Source organism: Pleurodeles waltl, chromosome 5, assembly GCF_031143425.1.
Source record: "Pleurodeles waltl isolate 20211129_DDA chromosome 5, aPleWal1.hap1.20221129, whole genome shotgun sequence".
NCBI classification, from domain to species: Eukaryota; Metazoa; Chordata; class Amphibia; order Caudata; family Salamandridae; genus Pleurodeles; species Pleurodeles waltl.
Window position 1 is genome coordinate 793,342,519 of NC_090444.1, and position 17,344 is coordinate 793,359,862.

The 17,344-nt window shown below is 43.4% G+C and overlaps 1 protein-coding gene across 5 annotated transcripts in view; it reads left to right on the forward strand.

The window, feature by feature from the left end:
• NCOA7 (nuclear receptor coactivator 7) overlaps positions 1–17,344 on the forward strand; it is a 934,107-nt gene that overhangs the window by 827,828 nt on the left and 88,935 nt on the right. For all 5 annotated transcript variants that reach the window (XM_069234813.1, XM_069234809.1, XM_069234810.1 and 2 more), the window contains one exon: positions 16,766–16,922. In XM_069234813.1, coding sequence (XP_069090914.1) covers positions 16,766–16,922 — 157 coding nt within the window. The remainder of the gene's footprint in view (positions 1–16,765; positions 16,923–17,344) is intronic.

Sequence of the window (17,344 nt, forward strand, 5' to 3'; positions counted from 1 at the left end):
AGCTGGTGTACCTTCGGGCGGCGTCTCTTCTCCTACGCTCGCTTTAATGTAAGACTCTCCCTTCATCGCACTCTTGAATGCCTTTAAAAACTTCATTTTCTCGTCTTTATTTCACAAAAATTTGTAATCAATGGGTGACTTTATTCCCGGAATACTCTTCACTCGCCTTTCCCCTTCCAATCGAGTCCCACAGACTGCGTCCAATCCGTGCGCGACCCGTCTCTACAACCAACCTATCCCAGCGCGGCTCCTAGTGACGTCACACTCACACACACTGCGGCTGACAAAGCCTCGCGGCCTGTCCTCTTTCACTCACTTCCTCTCGTAACAACTTGGCATGTATCGCGAGCTACCAAAATAATAAGAAAACAGATCTGTCGGTTTACTACAGGAAGGGTAACACAATCGCTTCAGGACCTTAGGGATTTTTCGCTAGCCTCGGCAGTTATTCCATCTTTCTCGGTCCCCACTTTCGCAAGCAAGTCTGACCCGCAGACCTACTCTCAACTTGTCAATGATCTATTCTAGTGCACTTAGAATTTTGTCAAAGCCCGAAGTCGAAGTTTCTTTCACTCCCTTAACACGCGTACCGACTCGTTGACCACGCCCGATCAACCTATTAAACCAACCAGACCACAACATAAACAAGTGTCTCATGCACTTTTCAACATACTCCGGAGTCTCTTGACCTCGCAGGGCCCGTCTCAACAACAACCACGTGGACCTTTTTCCTGCACAAAGCGCCACACGCACATGAAGTTCGACGACTTCCCTACTCTCACACTCGGAGTCGCACCTCCGCTATCCTCTATGAAGTTCGACGACTTCCCTACTTCTAAACTCGGAGTTGCACCTCCGCTATTCTCTAAAAAGAAAAAATGTCCTCGCAACCTTTTCACACAATCTGCGGCAATAAGCTGTGCAAGCGCAAAACCCTAACTTCACTCATACCATCACTAGTACCGCCAACGCTGATCTCACACCTCCATCCTTTCCATTCGCAAGCTCCGAGATCCCGGGAAAGTCGCGGTGGACTTAGCCCATCATCATTCTCTCAATCTGTTTTACCAAAGAAAATCTAATTCAACCTCTCAAGCGGGTCCCAAAGGGCGAAACCGCTAATCTAACACCATGTACTTCTCGAGTAGGGGTCCCAAAAGGGCTAAACCGTCCTCTGCTACCATCTACTGATAGAGCGTTCCGTGCCAACAATTTACCTGTATCTCGGACGCTCTTGGGTCGACAAATCTTTTGGCCTAGTTGGGCTCTCCTTACCCGAGAGAAACTCAAGTTCAATCAAATCAAATAATCAATATCGAACATAGGCAGTTCCACGAACAACATAACACTTCACAATTAATCCAGAATACATTTCGGCGAAAACCGTGACCTTTCGGCCACAAATAACCACACCAGTTTATGCAAAGTTAGTCAATTTATTTCCCTATATTAACAAAGCTAGCACAATGTAAATGTGCCTCAACGCCAAATGATAAATGTAAATGAACATTAATAACTGTCCATATCTACGGAAAAGATGCAATCTATGCAGCATTTGAATAATAATACCTTCTATAATGGCAACGCAAACTACCAAAACAATAATCTGTAACGAACTAATTGCATACATTAGTCAGCATAACAAGGTCTCAAATTGCATCGTACATCGAATGAATCCTCATCTAACCTCGAATTAGCATCAGCATGTGGGACTTCATGCAAAACAATTTAGTAACATTAATTTGGAAAACTCCTAACTAGGGCTCTCATCAAAAACAGCAGTTGGTTACCTAAAAAGGAAACACAATGCAATTGTACATTTATATCCTTTCATATTTACAAATTCAATCAGCATTCAAGGAAGTCTTCGTCTCGCAGGTACCAGGATCGATCGGCATTAGGACGGGGCAAAGGGTAGGGTGGACGGGGGCAATTGCCTCACGGCGGCAAGACTAAAGGACAACTACTTCATGCAAGGGGCAGATCAAAGTTAAAGTCTCTAGGGCAAGAATCTCTTTCTCTGGATTAGAGAAAGCATCAGAGTCTCATTCAAAATGGCGTCGCAGCAAGGTGGGCCATAATATCTGCAATGTCTCGATGGGCAATGTTCAATAATGGCTGCTTCCTCTTTGTGCACCTGGTTTTTATAGACAACAGTTCAAATCCAGTAGGGTCTTCCATTGGAGGGTTCATAGGTTAGCTTCAAATTGACCAATCAAAAACAACAGTTTACAAGCCTTTTACTTAAGCATACATTATCCTTGGAGTCGGGTACGTAGGTTGCAACATTTTATACCAATTAACTCACTCTCAGAGCTTCCATTGTCCGCACCTGCAGATTGACCTTGGAGCAGAGAAGAAGATGCTTTGCTGGCATGAAACCTTAAGATAAGCATGTGAACCGAGCCCACTGGAAAAGTACAGCTTCAAGCAAGAATACACGTTTATTAGCACAGTGGAAAAATACGAGCATCGAAACCGTGAGACAAAGCAACTAGGCCGAAGCCTCTACTAAAGTTATGCTAAGCTAATACATTTTAAACGAGCAAATCATGGCACACGTTTACGATTATGTCAGATTAGTACATTTCTAATACATCACGTTATATAAATCCCGCTTATAAATGATGGCAAACTACTCTGAGGGCACATTTTGTCCCCGTACAATCTTTATTAGTTCGGTTAAAGTCACACATGGCTATTGCAGCACTACGTTTATGCGCTAACAAATGTAAAACCTTCATTCCCGCGTCACCACAAGCGTGTACTGGGGTCTCTTCTGGATCTGGTAGGAACCCCCCCCCCCGGGTCAATTCAGCCTGCAGGCACATAGTAGAAGAACCAACAGCAACCTATCCCTGGAAGGGGTGGATTGACAATGCGCCAAGGCACTGGCTATACAAGAAGAGGTACCCCCACAGTGTAATCTTATCTCATGGAATATTGCTGGCTATGACACTAAGCTATCTGATCAAGCATGGGTTGGGTGTGTGGCTAACTATGATGTTATCATGCTTCAGGAAACTTGGTCGGCGGGACTGGCTGTGTGGGATGGGTATGACAGATATGCAATTCCAGCTGTACAGTCTCTTGGTGGTCGTTCGAAAGGTGGCCTGGTTACTCTAATTCGCCTCTCTAAGATAGTGGGTGCTTTCCAAATTAACTGTAACCATCAAGGTATATTGCTGGTATGGGTACTCTTCTCCAATCATTTTAATGTATTATTGGTCAACCTTTATAATGCTGTGTGGCATATGGGGTGCCAAATTGGGGCCCTGTTCTCCATTCTTAAGATTATGCAATATAGAATGGAGAAGGTGGCATTGGAATTTCGTGCCATCATCTTTGGGGACTTTAATGCCAAGTTGGGCCGGTCCAGCACTGTGGTTAATCCCTTCATCCGTGACTGCGAGGTCTATTCAGCGCTGGGTCCGCAGGACTCCAGAGGCAGAGATCTACTAAAGGAACTCGGGGAGATGGGCCTCTTGAATTTCTATGATATTGAAGCAGTAGGCACTCACCAACTTCCAACCTTTGTCGGAAAAGGGTCTGGATCCACCATCGACTATATTTTTGTGTCCCCTCCTATGAGAGACTTGGTGATTGGGGGTAAAGTGTTAGGCGAATGCTTTAGCGATCATAATCCCCTTATATTGTCCTTTAAACTCCCTGGGGCGTTTCGCTTACTAGGACGAGGCAGGCCTGTAACGGTGGTGACAAAGGACCAGGGTAGGCGGCTTGGGTGGAAGCAAGTAGACCACCAAAAAGTTGTGGGAAGGGTGGTGGGGGATAACCTACATCTATTTATGGAAATACTCCTGACAGAAGCGCCAAATCCCATGACTGTTATAGATGCGATAACAGTAGTATATGCAGCAGTCAGAGACTGTCTCTTTGTAGTAGGCAACCACCCTAATAAACATAAATGTGGCAGGTACGACAAAGCCTGCTATGATGCAAGGGCAAATTTAAAGATGGCTACCAAGACCCACCCTAGAGATTGGGTTCTCGTAAAAGAAGCGAGAATAAGGTATAAAAGGACCCTAAGGGATAGTAAGCTAAAATATAAAGATAAAGCCTGGGAAGAGTTAGAGCGTGCTACAGCTTTGAAAGACCCCGGCCTGTTTTGGAAGGTGGTGAATAGAGGTTCCTTTGAAACAGAAACCTCTGAGGGCCTTGGATGTAATATAGCCCCGGAGGCCTGGGTAACTCATTTCTGTAATATATTTGAGGGTACCCCCCTAAGTAATACACGGGAGAGTGTGTATGATGTGGCTCCTAACCTAGCAATCAGATTCTCACTACCGGAGGTTATTGATGCGATACAGAGTTGTGCGCATAATAAAGCTCCGGGCCCGGACTCGATCCCGATGGATCTGTATAAAGCTAACCCTCAGTTATGGGCACCCATTCTCCTAAATGTTCTCAATGCAGCCGTAACTGTGGGCATCCCTGCCTCTTGGAGATTGGCATGCATAGTCCCAGTTTTTAAAAAGGGTGATCGTAATGATCCTAAGTCTTATCGCCCTATTTCACTGTTGGATTCCTCTGTGAAGATTCTGGGACGGATTATCCTAGGGCGTCTGGAGGCCTGGATGATATGAAATGATATTTTAAGTCGGGAACAGTATGGCTTCAGGGAAGGCCTCGGTACGCAAGAACAGTGTCTCAATTTACTGATGATAATCAACAAATACACGCAGGCCAGGAAAGGTACCCTTTATCTTGCTTTTATGGACCTCAGCTGGGCTTTTGATAAAGTGAACCTGTCCTTATTATGGGAGAGGCTAATTCAGTTAGGGTCGGACCCTATTATTGTAGAGCTTCTCCGATATCTCCATGCAGGGACAGTAGCAAATGTGAGGGTGGGCCCAAATGGGGAATGTTCGGAGGCATTCAAGCTTTCAAGGGGTGTGCGCCAGGGGTGTGTCTTGGCCCCTACCTTGTTCCTTCTATATACCAATGGACTGAAAGATTTTCTGATGGAACACTGCAGGGATGTCCCGAAGGTGAAGGGTATTGATATCCCTGTGCTGACATACGCGGATGACGCGGTCCTTATGGCCCGCACGATGAATGGTCTCCGAGAATTAGTTAGAGCTTATGTCGTCTTTATGTCAGCTTTGGGACTGGAGGTCAATTTTAAGAAGTCTCACTTTATGGTTTGTGGTAAACCTATGAGTAGGGTAGGGTAGGGGAGCTAAGGGTGGAGGATCAAGTTATTAGCAGAGTCCACGAGTTGACATACTTAGGGGTAATTTTTTATGAGAAAGGATCTTGGAAACCCTGTATTGCTAGAAGGATTGTGCTTTTTCATGCAACTGTTGGTGCAACCTTTGACTTTGCGGTTAGGGTAGGTAGCAAACCAATCAAACCCCTGCTTGAAATCTATAGGCGGAAATGCCTACCTGTCCTTCTGTATGGTTCAGCAGTTTGGGGGTTTAGGGATACCCGAGCCCTTATGGTGGAAGAAAATCGTTTCTGTAGAAGGCTTCTGGGTGTTGGTCAAAATATTCCTGGATTTTGCCTCCACCTGGAACTGGACCTTGAGTATGTACAGGACACTACCCAGCTGGCTCCCCTTTTGTTATGGATTTCAGTTTGGAGTAACGAACATGCCTCCCTTAATAGGGATATCCTAAGGGATTGTTTGGCCTGCGACCATGTAAAACATATTCCCTGGCTGTCGCACATAAGGAAGATAGCACATGACCTGGGGCGGCCTGAATTGTTTGATTATCCCGAAGACCTGACTAGCTACGAAAAGAAATGGGTTAAGGATAACTTTCAGAGAATCCAGGAGACCAAGAGGGAGGGGGAGGCTCTAAGGAAAAAATCGATCAGGGAATTTACTATACTAAAGATGTGGGTGGGTCCTGAGCAATATCTTTTAGAAATCAAGGATGTGAGGGAAAGGTCTCTCATAACTCGATTTCGCTTGGGGATCATTAGAAGTAATTTGTGCTTCCCCCTAGGTCAGTATGGGGAGAAATGTATTAGACCCTGCCCCTGTGATGGGGTGTCCCATCAGACTTTGATCCATTTTACACTATTCTGTGTCTTTTATGCACCATTTAGAACCCGATTCCTACTACCGCTCCTTAGGCCCAAGGGTTTTGTGCAACACCGTCCTGCTTTCATGTGGCTGCAAATGGCCTCAGATGTACTGGTATGGAAGGGCCTGGGATCATTCCTGAAGGGAGCTACCACTTGGCGCAAAAAAATAGAATGTTTAGAATGATCTCATTTATTTTTCTTCAGTTTTTATGAATGAGGTTTTTATCTTTTGTTTTTTATTTTACTTTTTTATATATATATATTTATATGTACATGTTTTTATGATGGGTGCTTTTATTATACCTGGTTTTTATTGGTATTCTTATAATGTTTTGTTGATTATGTTTTGTAATGGATGAATTTATTTATACTGAATAAAGCTTCATACTTCAACCTGCTTTGCTTATATGATATGAATTGTATGGTGTGCAATAGGTTTTATTAATCTATTAAATGTATTAAGGTGCATTTAGGTTTCTTAATTTGACTAGGCCTGAAGTATCATTTTGCAAGCAGCAAGGGAATATCACGTGTTTATTCTGTCTGCTCTGACCTGAATTCTTTCCCTAGACATCTAATGTAAGGTGGAATGTCCTATCGTATTGTAGGAAAAAGACATGTTTCAGATGCAATAATGTAACACTATTTGTTCTAGCTATCGAATAAAGCAGGAAATCTGCGCCGCTTGTGTGAAATGTATTAGTTTAGTTTATTATAGGTTGTGAGAAAAAGTAATATTTCGGTGGAATTGTATGAAGTCATGAAGCAAAGAACACACTTTTACTGAGAAGATTCCTAAAAGTATCAGAACTTGCAGTGATTGGATGCTGAATCTGATGTTCAAAATGCACCTACTGTTTTGCTGCACTAATGACCGAGCTGAAACACTCATGCACTGACAAACATCTCTGGAATGCGCCTCCTAGTCCAAAGAAGACATTTATTATTTCACTACGCAAGGTTCGTAAAAGGAGATTACCATGCTGAAAGCGCACGTGCAAAAATGGTCACAGCAATGAAATGAAAAAATGCACAAATGATTCTCCACGGCAATATACACAGCAAATATATGTATCTATATTATAATGCAAAGCAAATAATGAATTAAGAAGTATGCATCACCATGAGGCAAGGGAATGACTGCTTCATCTCCCTCCTATTCAGCATCAGATCGCCAGATCCCAGAAATGATTGAGGAGAGAGAGATCAATTATCCTCACGGGAAGGATGACACACTCCAGCATCCTGGATATGCCTGAGATCTGTAAACACTCTCTGTCCCCAGTCCATCTGGTCACGGCCTCTTATACTTTGAACAAACATGAGAGGAAAATTCGAGAACCTTCTTCTCACTGTAGAAGCTTATTATTCAAAGAATACTGATTGCTTTAGGCCAGCTTTGAAAATAACATGTTGGAACTTGGACACAATCCCAAGGTGCCAATTTAAAACAAGACCGTTCCCTGACGTTTTAGAACATTCTTATCAGCCTAAGCCCTTGCTGGGAAAGTGCATGAAAAATAAAAACATATGCACATTGTACAGTGTGAAAAACTACTTGCAGCTTTAAACGTGGCAGTGGCTAATGCTAAAATAAAGTCAATAGACAAAATGAGGCTGGTGGTTACTAATGTAACGGTGTGCTGCTAAGCTAAGTGCAACATGGATTCAGTGGTCAAAACATAAATATCATAAAAGCCACCTGGAGAACCAATGAATGGATTGTGCCTGCTTTTAATTAGTGAAGTACTTGGAAACTTGGAGTTAGTTCTCCTCCTCCCTCAAAGCTGTCCAGAACACTGTTTGAGTTTTCTCTCACATACTGTTACTTTGCATTTCCTCATGAGTTTTCTCATCATAGTCTTAACTGTCCTATTCTGTTATGTGGTTCAGTACTAATAAGGGCAATTAATTCCGAACTCCTGATCTGTTCCATACCCAGCCTGTGTTTTGCACTGTCCTGATACTGATGCCAGAAGATGGTGACTGCCCTGTCTTGATGAATTATTCTGTCCCATGAGGAGAGGTACAACTAAATGTGGTTTCTTGTTTCTGCTTACACCAGCATATTTTTACAGCAAATTATCTGAGATGTTTTCCAAATTATTTTTGCCTTTCTTTTATTTTTAATTCTGTCCGCATGTGTTAGCCTATTCCCATTCTGAAAATTAATACTGTATTTTGATGATTTACTGTTGTCACCATCATCTGCTTTGAATTTCATAAATCGTGTGCATATTGTATTGCTAATTTATATTATTCTTCTGGAGTGTCTAACAGCATTGATGTTTAGTAGGTTAAATCATTTCAGACGTTTTGGTCAGCCTATGGTTTGCATGTGTGTTTCATAATTTAGTCTTGCGCATCATATATGTCACATTGATTTTGGCACTGTAGTAAAGCTTTGAAACTTTATTCAGTTTGGAGTTTGATTTGGAGTTAAATTGTTTAAGGTGTTCAGAATTGTTATGGTATAATGTCATTGATTTGTGATTGAATGTTTCTGACTACTACACTCTTCAGATTCAGTCAACCTCCATAGGTGAGATTAGTGTTGGTGTCTCACCCGAGTGCTGGTGGTTGTTGAGCCCGGAGCTGGGGAGTAGTATTTTTTCAGTGCCTCAGCGCTCCAGCAGTATCATGCAAGGCCCTCCCATGCCCCCTCTGCAGAGCATGCTGCTGGTAATTAAGGGACCCGGAGTCTCCCTTAACAAAGATATCTTCTTGGACTTGTGTAATCCATTCACATTTTAGTATTGCCAAAATATGTTGGGTTGCTTGAAAGGATTAAAAAGTTAGAGATATCAGGGCTGTTAGTTCAGGAACTGTCCTCAAACCCCGGTTCAATGGCCATACGTGGACCCAAATTTAAAAGAAAGACTCTGGGAAGGAAGTCCAATCAAATGCAATTTCAGGTCTGTAACATCTAGGCTAGATTTGCAAAACCAATGGGTTCAATTGGCTGGCCGAATGAGATAGCTTTGTTTCTTGGCTACCTTTATAAGAGGTGGAGGAATCGCTTCTGTTCTTGGAAAAAGAAATTCAAGCCTCACAAGGGGGCGCAGTCGGTAGACCCTGAACCACAGGCTTGAGTAGGGGGACTCCCAAAGGACACCAAACAATTAAACCGAACCTCAAGCCCTCAAAATTTAAAAGTAAAGATAACATTTTGATTCATCCCAAACTCTGTTTCTTAATGCAGACAGGCAGAGACATACGATGTTTGTGTTCAAAAGTCAGTGGTCTTCATACAGAGATTACATACAAGCGGTGAAACTCATAGACTCATGTTGGGCTCCCTTACAAGACTAAGGTCTTTGTACCTATTATAAATGCTATTTTGGGTGTGCTGCAAAGTTTGTAAACCTAAAGTGCACAATAACAAGGTTTGGACTGCCTGTGGCATCCTCAGGCTGCTTCCAGTCAAGTTCACAGATTTTAGGTGTGTTTTAGAGCATTTTAATCTTTTTTGTTGTTTGAAGGTTCTATCCTTCCACCACATTAAAAAGTTGCCTTTACCTTAGTAACAGGAGGCATACCCTCCATTTTATGAGTAGCAACGCATCTGTTCAGTTCACATAAAAAGGCAGTGCTGCTTGGAAAATTGAGTGATGGCTGATGTTCCTCGATCATCTGAAACTCAGGACGAGAGCTTCCTCTGGATTGGAGATGCAATGGATAAGGAAAAAGGGCTCGATCAAGTGGAAATGTTTCACAGTTGTCACAGGAAGGAATAACCGAAATGCAATTTAGCCTTTAAATTAAGCCAAGAGGTTCACATGCGAACTGTTTGAGCAAAATCTAAGCAGGGGCAGACTACTGATTTGGCACTCCAACAATGACACACCAATTGCAAGATGGCCGCCACTCTGAGGCTCTACAGGACAGGAGAATAAATCCTAAATTTCTCCTTTTCCCCGCAGACCATTGGCTGCAGTAGATGCGCAGGGGCAGTGTGACTTGTAGTCCTGAGGCATGGGGCACAGAATTGGGCTTCCCAGCAGTTTGGAGACCGCGCCGTAGTAGAAGGAGACGGGCTGCATGGCTGGTCACGGCCTGATGAGGAGGATCTGCCTTGCGAGAGATGGCCCCTCGGCTGGCTGTGCAGACTGAGGCGTGGCTGCTTCACAACTGCTGTGTCGATAGTGGAGAGGTGCAGGAGGGGGCCCATCCCTGCCTCTCCCCGCCCCCCAAGCCCGGAGCCTGAAGAGAAGGCCCAGCAGAGGTGAGGGCTGCTGTGCTGGCCACACGCATCACTTGGGCCCTCTAGATATTAGAGTGGTCTGCACCACGGCTGAGAAGAGGGCCGCTGCCTGGGGGGAGTACCCATTCGGACGAGGGCCCTGAAGGCTGGGAGAGGCTCAGAGGAGTGAGGTGGAAGCCCTCCGCGGCCACGGAGACCATGATCTGAAGCGAGCTGCAGGAAGACTCGACGGGGCACAGAATGCAGAGCTGTATCTGCTCCTTCCTGTGGCACTGATATGACGGCGACTCAGGTGAAATATTCTCTCGAGGAGTAAAGAGAGACTCCAACCCGAATTGAAGGTACATGTTGGAAGGAGGAACACTGGTGGGAAGTGCTGGACGAGCTGTGACTGGACATGGTCGTGAAGCTTAATGGGGAGTCCATGAGGAATGTGCGCAGCTCTGGGGCTGGTGTGCCGGAGCAGGGTGTGAACTAGTGCAGAGGAGGCCCGCCTAACCCCGGGTGTTCAAGTCATGGCTGAACTTTGCTGTGGTACAAGGAAGGCGAGAGCGGTGGGTGGGTGCAAAGGAGCACTGCCACATCATTTCTAAGGGGCAGTGAGGTCCCCACGGCCGCCTGGCAGGAGGGAGGACGCACTCATGAGGCCGCCCTCACCTGCGCTGCTATCGGGTGCGCTGCTGGGCACCTCTTCTCCAGACTCGAAGATTTGCAGGAGGTAGCTCCTCCGGGAGTATGAGACTGCTGATCCTGAATTTTGCCCTATCTGCTGTGTGACCGGCTGGGCTGGAAGACTACTGTTATGGGTAAAATGGACAGCAAGCAAACAAAACTTACATTTGAAGGCAAGAAAAATCTGGGCACGTCAGTAGAGTATCTTTTGACATGCCTGCAATGCATTCCTATCCTGAGTAGGAAGAACAATCCTCATCCATAAAAGCTATGTTCTTGGACAGAGTCTTGCTGGCATAGATACCACATAGGATCACCTCACAGAGCGCATGGACTGGATAAAGGGCAGAGTAGATGACCATGACACCTGGCTTGATCAGGTAGACTTCTTCGGATGGAGCATGTGCTCAAGGTGCTCCGCATAAAAAGGAGGATCTTGAGGATCACTTAAGGCGGCATAACCTCTGAATTCTAGGCCTCCCAAAATCCACAGACATGGGCCGTATGAAGGACTATATGGAGGACATGCTGAGGTTGCTTTTCGCAGGTGCACTGTCCCCAGTGACTATGGCAAACCAGGCGCAAAGATCTCCGGGCCCGCGGCCTCCACAGGAGATTCCGGCCCGAATCATTATAGTGTGCCTCCTAAACTACAGAGAGCAGGATACAGACACCACTATACACTGGGATTTTTTTTCTTATGAAATTGGCACAAGGGGAGCCACCCTTTGGCAAGGGTCGCTCCGGGGGGAGCATTTTTTTTTATTAGGCCTTTTCTGCACAACCCATTCCCCCCCCCACCCCCACCCCCGGGAAGTAAAACGGACTATATTAATTGGCAGAAGCCGCTAGACACCACTGATTTTTTGTTGTTGTTGTTTACATTGATAAGGGGGGAGTGGGGGAAGAATAGTTTTTAGGCCATTTCTGCCCCCCCCTTGGGGGCAGATCAGCCTATTTTTATTAGGCCAATCTGCCCCGAAAGGAGGCAGAAACCACTAGACACCAGGGATTTTTTTTAGGTCATTTTCAAGCATGGGGAGCGACCCCTTAGGCAAGGGTCAGTCCCTTGGGGGGAATTGGGGCAAATTTCTTTTAGGCCATTTCTGCCCACCGGGGGGGCAGATTGGCCTATTTTTCGTAGGCCAGTCTGCCCCCAAGGGGGGCAGAAACCACTAGACACCAGGGATTTTTTTCTTTTTGCGCCAATATCACGCAAGGGGGATGACCCCTTAGGCAAGGGTTGCTTCCCTGGGGGGCAAATTTATTTTAGGCCATTTCTGCCCCCTTGGAGGCAGATCAACCTATTTTTGTAATGCTCAAAACCCCACCAGACACCAGGGAAGTATTTTTTTTTTCAAAAAAAGAGGATGAGGGTATGGCCATACCCCCACCCTAAATAAAAGGTGACAAGGTTGTTCTGCCCACCGGGGGGTGGGGGAGCCTACTAGAGGCCATGGAATTAAAAAAGAAAATAAATACTGGGGTGGTGGCTACCAACCAGTATGGGCATGGTTATGCCCCAACCCCAACTGAAGGTGCTAACAGTCTCTCAGCTCTACCCCCCCCCCCGCCCCCCCAACACACACTAAAACATCTTATCCCATGGCAAGCAAGAGGACATTTGATTATTTTGGATTTTGCTTTTACATTTGGGCCATGAGAGCTTGCCTAAGTCACAAAATCATCCCACTTGGAATGGTGAGGGCAGCACTTTTTGGACTTTGGGTCACTGCCATGTAGAAAAATCGACGAGACCTAGACACATCTGAAAACTAAACATCTGGGTGAGTCCAGGGCGGTGTGCTTCACTTGCACCCTGCAGCATTTTCTTACCCACAAACCTCCAACTTTTCTGGAAATCACACATTTTTGGTAGGAAATTTGTGCCGGTGCAGTGATCCCACAGAAATGTGGGAAAAATGTGATTTTTTTTTTCTTTAGCTAAATTTTAGGTTTGCTGAGGATTCTGAGTAAGAAAACACTGGGGATCTGCGCTAGTCACACCTCCCTGGACTCCCTCGGGTGTCTAGTTTTCAGAAATGTGTGGGTTTGGTAGGTTTCCCTACTATATGGCTTCTGAGCCCAGGACCAAAAACGCAGGTGCCCCCCTGCAAAATCAGGTAGTTTTGTATTTGATAACTTTGATGTGTCCACATAGTGTTTTGGGGCATTTCCTTTCACGGGCACTAGGCCTACCCACACAAGTGTGGTTCCATTTTTATCAGGAGACTTGGGGGAATGCTGGGTGGAAGGAAATGTGTGGCTCCTCTTAGACTCCAGAACTTTCTGACACCAAAATGTGAGGAAAAAGTGTTCTTTTGGTCAAATTTTGGGGTTTGCAAATGAATCTGGGTAAGAGAACCTGGTGAGAGCCCCACAAGTCACCCCATCCTGGATTGCCCTAGGTGTCTAGTTTTAAAAAATGCACAGGTTTGGTAGGTTTTCCTAGGTGCCAGATGAGCTAGAGGCCAAAATTTACAGCTAGGCACTTTGCAAAAAACACGTCCGATTTCAATGTAAAAATGTGATGTGTCCATGTTGCGTTTCCTGTCGTGGGCATTAGGCCTACCCATGCAAGTGAGGTACTATTTTTATCGGGAGACTTGGGGGAACACAGAATAGAAGAACAAGTATTAGAGCCCCTTTTCTTTCTCTACATTTTTGCCTTCCAAATGTAAGACAGTGTATAAAAAAGACGTCTATTTGAGAAATGCACTGTAATCCACATGCTAGTATGGGAGCCCCAGAATTCAGAGTTGTGAAAATAACCACTGCTTCTCAACACCTTATCTTGGGCCCATTTCGGAAATACAAAGGTTTCCTTGATACCTATTTTTCACTCTTTATATTTCGACAATTGAATTGCTGTATACCTGGTAAAGAATGAAAACCCATTGCAAAGTGCAGCTCATTTATTGGCTCTGGGTACCTAGGGTTCTTAATGAACCCACACGACCTATATATCCCCACAACCAGAAGCGTCCAGCAGACGTAACAATATATTGCTCTTGAAAATCTAACATTGCAGGAAAAAGTTAGAGTAAAACGTGGATAGAAATGGCTGTTTTTTTTTTTTTTTTTTTACCTCAATTTCAAATTTTTTTAAATTTAGCTGTTATTTTCTGTAGGAAAACCTTGTATGCTCTACACAAATTACCCCTTACTAAATTCCGAATTTTGTCTACTTCCCTGAAATGTTTAGCTTTCCGGGATCCAGCATTGGTTTCACACCCATTTCTGTCACTCCTGGAAGGAGGCTTAAAGCTAAAAAAAATAGTAAACATTGGGTATGTCCCAGTAAAATGCCAATTTTTTTTGAAAAATGTGGTTTTCTGATTCAAGTACGCCTGTTCCTGAAAGCTGGGAAGATGGTAATTTTAGCCCCACAAACCCTTTGTTGATGCCATTTTCAGGGGAAAACCCACAAGCCTTTTTCTGCAGCCCTTTTTCCCATTTAAAAAAAAAAAAAAATTTAACGAAATTATCGCTGTATTTTGGCTAATTTCTTGGTCTTCAGGGGAACCCACAAACTCTGGGTAATTCTAGAATCCCTAGGGTGTTGGAAAAAGGATGCAAATTTGGTGTGGGTAGCTGATGTGGACAAAAAGTTATGAGGGCCTAAGTGCAAACTGCCCCAAATAGCCAAAAAAAGGCTCTGAAGGGGTTAAAAGAAATACAGCTATTTACAGCTAGGCCTTTCTTTGTTCTTCTCTTTCCTCTTATTTACTTTTTATGCTTCTTTACTATGCACCCCAGAGTTTTGTATTGTTCACTTTGTAGCATCACACATGGCAGCAATTTTAGTAGCTTTCGATCTGATTGAGGTAGAAACTTTTTTTTGTTAAAATCTGCATAATATAATATAATCACACACTTCTAGTGGCCCTACCCATTAGTCATAAATCTGGGTAAATTTAGTGGCACACTTAGCACAGTTTATGCCTGGGGAGGGGATCTTTTAGATGGAACAGATAAGAAGGAACCCTTGTCTGCAGACGTATAATCCCCTGTTATTTCTTTGTGATACTTTTGTTTACCTTTGATTTTGTTTTCTCATGTATTGTTTGTACAGCAAAAAATGACGTGAATTATTTCATAGCTCTACGAATGTACATTGTCTAATTTGATGTAGTGCAACAACTTTAGGGTATACACCATTATACATAAATGTCCTAGAGAAAGATTAGAGAGGACTGAGAGTATCTCCTCAAATGCATGTAATACTTTAAATTAAGACCACTGAATTTCCTCCAACACATTTTTCTTAAAATGTACAAGCAAATTCACTCTTCTCTGGTTTGATGCAGTACAGTTCTCATCTGTGATCTTTCATGTATTAAGTACCCAAGGGTCAATATTATACTATCTTTTGGACTCTAAAATCAATGTTACCATTTACCAGGATGTATCCAGTCCCAATGTGTGTCTTGTGTGTGCGCAGGGTGTTTTGGATAACTATGTACTTTTAAAAGGATCTCTATCTGGATAAAGGGGACATTCCATTCAAAATGGATCTTGAGGGGCACCAGAACATATTAACTGGTGGTTGTAGAGTAGCCACAGTTCTGTTACAGGAAATGCAGCACTTTTATCCTCACCATATATTTTCCAGCATTTATTTCATGCAATTAACCTATTCTTTTCACCACTCTAAATTCCTGCAGCATATTTCCCACATGTTTCTGTCTATCATGTATTGCTGTAGTATGCAGTATTTAAATGGCCTTAAATAGCAATTACAGCGTTGGCATAATGTGCCCTTTTCACAACTTTTCATCACTTGCACAGATCCCTAACCAGCTAGCTTAACTTTTTGATTGTGAAACAAGTTTGTTCATTGCCAGATTTATGCATTTGTGATTAACCCGGAAGATGTGATTATTAGCCACCGGCCCTCCTGATGGTTTTGCGCTACATAAAGAGCCTCATTTTGCATGGACTGTCAGATTTCGCAGAGGGCTTGTTTTTTGCTTGTACAGGTTTGCTGAGCTACTTAAAGATTTAGCATTACAGTTTCAATACGTGAGCATTGCAGAAACATGTGAACTGCTATTTATCTTTAATTCCTTTGATCATTTGATGAGAAGAAAGTGTTCCTGTATAATTTCATTTTTACAGAATATGTTTGCCTAACTTGAAGTTTGATTCTTTTCTGCCAACTTGGGGGCACCCATCCTTTGATTCACTTAAAGGCAAGCAAGAACTCAACCAGTGGGATCCTCCGTCGCTGTCTGGGGTTGCCTTTCTCTAAACCAGACCCTCATTTCAAAATGGCTACCCACTGGTACATGAAGAGAGAACAGAGCACACGTTCTGCAGATATACTCAGCATCATTTATGAAAAAAACAAATATATTAAACACCTTAATTTATTCATCCTCATTTAGCTGTTTAAAAAGATTAATAATATCTGTAACCAGGTTTGAATTCTCATTTGGATTTTTGCTGAACCGATTTCAGAATGAATTATCCACCTCCATAGTGGAGTAAGTGCTATTTTAGCATTGTTCCTGTGGATACTTATGTTCCACCATGTGAAAACTACTAGTGAATACTGACTAGCTAATATGCATACAAAATATCTGTGAACCGTCTGATTACTTGCTAATTAGACCTATTGTACTAATGAAGGAACAAAGTCTACCTAAATCCCAAAGAAAGGTTTCTAGTCTGTGGTTAAAATGTATGAAAATGTAAACAGTACTTCTTGTGTTGGTCCCCAATAGAATGTCGAAATGCAATATCTGTTCCATGCATTTTTTCTTTATTTGCTGTATGGAAGATGGTCTTGATAAAGGTTACTCAGTGTTTCGGCATCACGTTTTGCAGGGTGGATCATTTGTATACATTTTTCGTTCAGTGGTCACCAGAGGTGTACGGAAAGGATGCCAAAGATGCTAAAGATCAAGGATTTGTCGTAGTTGAGAAGGATGAACTTGATATGATTGACAACTTTTTCAGTGAGCCAACAACCAAAAGCTGGGAGGTAAGTTCAGTTGTAAGTCTGCCTTTTGAAGTTGAGATACTGAACAGTTTCGGAAACGATGATTTCAGAATGTTTGTCTAAAGTGAAATGGATGGGCATTTTACAGTGATAGCGCAAGGGTGGTAATGCTTAACTGTGAGTAATGCCACATCTACAGGACTCAACAGATAACTTGGGCCCTGAGGTTCTATGATTTGAATTGAATGGTGACTGAATAGTAATTCTAAACCTGGTATATATCATATAGACAAGAACAAATATTAAGGCATAACAAAGAAAGTGAAAAATGTATTGCCTCCATAGAAAATTACAGAGTCGGTCTTACAAATCAGGTTGATGCTGGAGATATGGCAAGTGTATGTTTTGGATGTTTTGTGTATTAGCTTATGACCTCCCCCAAAACTAAATGAGCTCTGTAATGA